At 42.8% G+C, this 6,783-nt stretch overlaps 1 protein-coding gene across 3 annotated transcripts in view; it reads right to left on the bottom strand.

The window, feature by feature from the left end:
* Positions 1-2,168: 2,168 nt before the first annotated feature.
* Positions 2,169-6,783, bottom strand: part of VWA8 (von Willebrand factor A domain containing 8) — a gene marked incomplete at its 5' end in the record, with an annotated part of 195,231 nt that continues 190,616 nt past the window's right edge. For all 3 annotated transcript variants that reach the window (XM_082333521.1, XM_082333519.1, XM_082333520.1), the window contains 2 exons: positions 2,169-3,992; positions 6,419-6,657. In XM_082333521.1, the coding sequence (XP_082189647.1) occupies positions 3,884-3,992; positions 6,419-6,657 (348 nt within the window). In that variant the 3' untranslated portion in view covers positions 2,169-3,883. The remainder of the gene's footprint in view (positions 3,993-6,418; positions 6,658-6,783) is intronic.

Here is a 6,783-nt window from a genome sequence, read left to right as displayed (position 1 = left end):
AAGGTTCATTGTCAGGACAGGAGAGCGTGTTTGCACTCCCCACATGCTGGCAGAAAGAACAGTAAATGATAAAATGCAAGATGGTGTTGTTTGGGCTTTTTTTTTTAAGATGGGGCCAAAATAGACAGAAGCAGAATTATCTAGGGGCTGAACAAAAACTTCCATGGTATTTACAGCAGACAAACTGAAGAGCTTTACCTATTTTCACTAAAACAGTAGCATTTAAAGCAGTAACTAAACCCTGAGCCTTTTCTAATCTAGAGGTTCTGTACAACAATTATATTTTCAAATCAGCTTTCCAGATTTGATACATGGTGAAGAATTACATTTTTATTTCTCAATAAATACCTTGTACATTCTCATTTTTATAGGAATGTTATTTATTAATAAACACGATAATGTGCAACAGCCAACACAGCACAATTACTTGGTTTTTTTTAATTAATTGTCCAAATTACTTTAATACTTGTTTTGTAATAATTAAAAAAACCAAAATCTTAACTGTATAGATAAAGAAAACCTCTGGTATTCTTCCATCTCTTACCTGTACTCTCAACGAGGTATCAGCGTTCTTTTTTCAGTTTGATTTTGCACGTATAATACAGTATCTATATCTCCTGTTGTATGCTTGTTTGCTCGAATATTACATCAATATATTTGATCAACGATGTGGATCTTTAGTCTTAATTTTATCAGGCTAATGGATAAGTTCTAGCACGACATTCGCAATAATGTTTGACACCCAGTGCTGGTAAAGGGAAGAAGTGAAAAAAAAAAAAAAAGACTGCTGGAGTCAAAGATTACGAGTCCCTCCTAACTCACGTCGCGCTTCATGCTAACCCATCACTTTTACACGTAGTCGTGTGAAGCTGCCTATGTCTCTAAACGTTGAACGTGCTTTGCTCTGCCTGCACTTTCTGTGATTTTTTTTTTTTGCACCTCAGTTCAATAATAATCCTAAATGACTGCATACTGTCACTAACTGGCTAGCGAGTATGAACATAGTACATACAACAGAACTAGACCAAAATCTGCATTATAAGAGGTAGGTAAAATCACTACTGCTGATGTGACTAATGCTATTAAAGCATTAGCGACAGGTCAAGACCCGCTCCAACCGGCAGCTCTATTCATTCGCCGAAACAGTGCCTTTTCATAAAAGCCGATGAGTGCGAAAGGGCCTTAATAAAGTGTGAGAAGAGACGAAAAATACCTTAACACGCTTTCGCGGGGAACGAGTGACACACAACACTGGTGCATGCATTGCAACAAGAGCAGTCACTGGTGCTGCTGTTAGTTAAACATTTACTAATTAAAAATAAATGCATATGAAGAAGCTCTGCAAGTCCCAGGGACATGAAAGAAGAGTGTTTGCTGAATTTCTGAGCAGTGAAATAACCCTGCCAGTCCTTGAGAGACAGGGAAAAGCACAGCTGCTGCTTTGCCTTCCCTGGGGTAGCAATGGGCATTAAAGCAGGTGAGAGATGCACGGCCCAGGGAAAATTTCACCCTGAATTGTAACAATTTAGAGAGACGCTGTCGGGTCAAACATGCTTTGCAATGAAGCGTTGTTAAAAGCAAAACCCAAACCCCCTCCTTCTGAACTGGGGGGAGAAGTTTCATTCATTTCTTCTCCCTTTCTCTCAAAATTTACTGGGAACTGCTTCCACCCTCTCCCAGCCACCCTCCTGGCCCGCCTGGCCCTAGACACGGCCGTATCCTGTGGGCCCATGAAACGTGACCTGAAGCACAACAGGCATCTGCTGAAACAAAGAATAAAGCCAAACAGTACAGAAAGGTAACTTTAAATAGCATGACACAAAATACAATTTACAGGGATAATTGAACAAAAGGTTTAAAATTGGGTTTACCTTAGAGTTTCCCTTAAATAACACTATTTTTTTATGGTAAATATAACAGTATTGTACTGCATGTAAATCTGAGGTGAGAAAATTCATCCACTCAAGCGATCTAGAAAGTGTACAGTACATTTCCTAACTAACTGTAATGAAATGCTTCTTTTTTGAAGGACTGCTAGCAATAAAAGCAGAGGTGCTGAAGGAATTTCCACATAAAAACACATTTACTAACAGACTTATTAATATGCCAATTCTTTATTGCATTTAGTATCTCATCATGTATTTACAGGACCAAGATATTTCTATTTTGAAGCATACTTCCCCTTACTAGTCGTGTCTGTGTGTGTGTGCGTGTACATGCACAGTCCCAGCCAGGGATAACCTTCCCAACTTTCCCCTCCCAATTCCCTTCTCTCCAAACAGGAATTGCATCTTCAACCTCTTTGTTTTCACATATATAGTTATCAGAACAATACTAACAAGCCTTTGAAAAACATCTTCCGTCCTCTCTTGCCATAAAGAGTTTCGAAGCTGGCCAGGCTTTGAAATGCCTTGTGCTAAATACGGGACCGGTAAAGATGGTCTGGTAAAGCTTTTTTCTGCAGGACTGATGGAGCAGAGAATGACCACTAGAAACCGGGCCCTTTAAAACACCAATGGTTGTATTTATCAAGATCAAATCCTCCCCTCCAAATATACTGCTCACAGTGCGGTTTGAGCAACTTTGAGAGAAATATTAGAAGTGAAGTATTGCAATTCCTCATTCAGATTTTTATAAGTACTCTCCCTTGACTTTTTTCTGTTCAGGTACCCCCAAATTAAGGCCAGCAGAGTATCAGCGATGACGCACGCCCTCCTGCTTAGTTAAATCATACATTAAATTCTTCAAGTATTCCTGTGCTCCTGACGCACTGCAAGATATCTGTTCTTTAGTAGATAAAGAGGGATGACTGCCTCACGGGACAAGCCAAACACCCGCCAACTGAATTATAAAATAAGTCTTTATAACTATCCTGGATACTAAATATGCCCCAACACAGATATCTTGCTAAAATAAAACCAGATTTTTTCCTTCTTCCTTTATAAAAAAGAACTAGTTTTCTCATGCCTAGATCTCTCCTCCAGTTTCATCTTCAAAAGACCCAAGCAAAACACATCATGAAGGAGCTCTAGCAAAGCATTAGGAGCATTTTTGTCGCCCGACCGAAAAGGCACCTCCAGGTACAGAGGCCCATCCTGGGGGTTCGGGGCAACAGCACAGCGGGACGGCATCATCGGTCACGCAGAGAAGACGCGGCAGTAGTCCCCTCCTTGGAAATGCTGGCTGTTGGGTCCTTAAGACCATTTTGACCCTTTCCCCTTACTTTTCACCGGCAGAACTGAAAGAATCTATTTTTGTTTTGTTTCCCTTCTTAACAGCCACTTTCTCTAGATCTGACAACTCTGAGCACCGTGCCTGATCAGATAATGGATGTTTACACGCGACGGTCAGTGCTTCCAAACCGCCCCATTGTTCCCAGCATCCAGTGGCGAAGCCCCGATCCCCGTCAGGACAAGCAAGCAACAGAAGAGGAAGGAAGGGCTTCCTGCCAGACAAGAGCAGTCCTGTTTAAATCAGAGATGGAGTTAACCACCCATTCAAACATATGCACACAAAACACTGAAACAGATTGCCCGGCTCTGCCTTGCATAATATTATCAAATCCCAGCGAACCATGTTTAACAGAATAGGGTGAGATGATACCCTAGTGCTGGCAACAGGGCAGGCAGAGGAATGATCACAAACTCTCCTTTATTTATTTGTCCCCTGGAAAAACATTCGCTCTGTTGCCATCCTGCAATTTACCTCTGCCCCGCTGCACTTCTTTGAACGCGCCAAGTTGGTTGAGAGATTTTGGGTGAAATTTTACAGCCCGGCTGTCGCGCAGATTTGGGTCGCTTTGCTGATTAGAGAACAGTATGTATTTTATTAATAACTGTGTTTGTATCTCCAGCAGGAGTGGGTTTCTTCTTTGAATTCATGCTTAGGCACTTGACAACATCGTAGATGTGAAGATCTGCTGCAAAATCTGGGGGATCTCTTTGGTATCCATGGCAATAAAAGACCGACCTGCTGGTAGTGTCCTCTGCAGCCTAAGGAGCAGAAGGAGGGACAAGACACAATTACCATTTCAAATTATCTTCCCTACCACAAGCCAGCGTTCCTTAAGAACGGATGTTTTTTCCTTTTGAATACCTTGCCAATCCATGCCGTTCACATTGCTGTCACCACGCAATTAAAGGCTTGGGAAAGCAGCAGCGGGAGGAAACACCGAGAGCAGCTAAGTCACAGAGGTCTTTTCAGCAAGACAATCAAGACTGTTTCTAGCGATTTCTAGTCACGTCCTCTTTCTGACATGCAAAAAGTCCATTTTGATCAAGGTACCAGTGACCCCACGAGGTACTACCATAACTGTTTTTCTGAGGGCAGCTAGAGATTTACTCTGGAAATGAAGGTATTTACTTACTCTAAATAGATCACCATTAACCCACAGCTCTTTCAGTTCAACACCGCCAGTGATTCTAAATATGCTCTTTGTATTTCCTCTTCAAGATCGCAACAGATTAGATGGAAAGATATTTTTCTGCCAATATTAGCCTGACACATTTTTATTTACAGCTTAACTCCCCTTAAAAAAACTAAACAAGATGCACGTTACAAAGCCCATGTCCCTCATGTCCAGTCAGCAAGCTTGGAATTTATTTTTTCACTGCTTTTTAAAGGAGTTTATGCTCCACACCGTTTCTCCAGCGCGAAGTTAAGTCTCACTTTTAAAGTGAGCTTTAAAAAAGCTGCAACAGAGAATTCCCTTCTCCTTCCCCCACAGCAGTTACAGGAAGGCTTTGTCTAATTCTGCACTTCCACGTACATAGAAATGCATTTCAGCGACAGCATTGTGTGCATTTTCCATACCCAGTGAACTAGGCAATTATAAGATCTCCTTTTACACAGCAGGATATGGTCAATGCTTTTTTTTTTTTTTTTTTTTTTTAATTCCTAGTAGAAGTAAAAGGACCTTCTGTAATTATAATGTTTCAGAATGGATTCTTTTTTCATGTGTAACACAGCTCTGATGTACAGACCTGCAGACATGACTAACACTGGCTGTGCAGCTGTATCTTTCAGCCCTTTTCTGATTAAAACTATGTACCAAGGGCCAATTCCCTTTGGGCCTTCTCTCATTCTGCTCTAGTTGAAGACTCGACCAGAAGCAGAAAAGGCACTGTTGATATTTGTGGCTACACCAGCTTTTTGCTGCCTGTGCTGGCCCTCAGTGGATATGGAACATCACCTGGGACAGGATTTCCTTATTTTTCCCTGTGCCCAAACAATTTAAAGTAAAATTATGTAGTAGCACTCAAAATGGGCATATTGGCTCAGACTCTCCAAAGAATGTAGGTCTCTCTCTAACACAAGGGGAGTATCTCAGTCAAGTTTTTGGCAGTTTTAAAGACCACTAAACTCCAGCTTCTCTTGCTTTAATCTCCTTTCTTAGGCCCACATGCATTCAAACCCCATACTGGGCAACAGCAAAGGCACCGTGTCTCCGTCATGATTACGTAGTGGTATTACATTTGGGGATAGTGCACATCCTCCAGTGGGAGGACGGCTTCAGAATGCTCTGAACTAGCTAGCCATAACTGCAAGGACCCACGAACCAGTCTCCTTCCTGACACAAGTCAAAGCTACTGCTTCTTGATAGCACATAAAAAAACTGGAATGATGGATGAAAACTGGGGCTCGAGCTGACAGTGTGCGCTCGCAGCCCAGGCGGCCATCCATATCCTGGGCTGCATCAAAAGAAGCCTGGCCAGCAGGTCGAGGGAGGTGATTCTGCCCCTCGACTCCGCTCTGGTGAGACCCCACCTGAAGTGCTGCGTCCAGTGCTGGGGTCCTCAGCACAAGATGGACATGGACCTGTTGGAGCGGGTCCAGAGGAGGGCCACAAAAATGGTCAGAGGGCTGGAACACCTCTCCTTTGAAGAAAGGCTGAAAGAGCTGGGGCTGTTCAGCCTGGAGAAGAGAAGGCTCCAGGAAGGTCTTATTGTGGCCTTTCAATAGATAAAGGGGGCTCATAAGAAGGACGGAGAGAGACATTTTGCCAGGGCCTGTAGTGACAGGACAAGGGGCAACGGTTTTAAACCGAAAGAGTAGGTTTAGATTGGATGTAAGGAAGAAACTCTTTACTGTGAGGATGGTGAGACACTGGCACAGGTTGCCCAGAGAAGTTGCAGATGTCCCTTCATTGGAAGTGTTCAAGGTCAGGTTGGATGGGGTTGTGAGCAACCTGATCTAGTGCAAGATGTCCCTGCCCATGGCAGGGAGGTTGGACAAGATGATCTTTAAAGGTCCCTTCCGACCCCAACCATTCTGTGATTTTATGATTCTATGATCAAAACCTTAGTGCAGAACACCAGCATGGGCAACTATGCCTAACTTCACTGCAATAAAAGCATAGTTTAGATTTATGATGAATAGAAACAAAGAAAGTTATTGGGGATAAAACAAATATACTTACCTATCTGCCTGGTCTCCTAAGGATCCTATAAATATGGCAAAAGCATTGACTTGAGCATTGGTGGTCAAGACCTGGGCAAACCTCGATGGCGGAATACCGTATCGCTCGAGATTTGCATCACTCAAGACGATAACAAAATACTCGTCAGCCTCTTCCTTGGCAATTTCACGAATGGCGTGCTCTGTCCCTTCCAAGGTATGGTCTCCACTCATGCAGAACTGAGCATGGGCATGCATGATCTGTGTGCACAGCATAACCAAGTGGAAACATGTGAGATGACTTATGAATAAACATTCATTTCAGCTGGCACAGGGGGGGAGCAAATATTCAGTTATGCTATATTCGGGGATGCTTCAGAAATGCGG

Source organism: Platalea leucorodia (assembly GCF_965183815.1).
Source record: "Platalea leucorodia genome assembly, chromosome: 2".
Lineage (NCBI taxonomy): Eukaryota > Metazoa > Chordata > Aves > Pelecaniformes > Threskiornithidae > Platalea > Platalea leucorodia.
The sequence above is the reverse complement of the archived record's forward strand: the minus strand, read 5'-3'. Positions and strand labels throughout refer to the sequence as shown.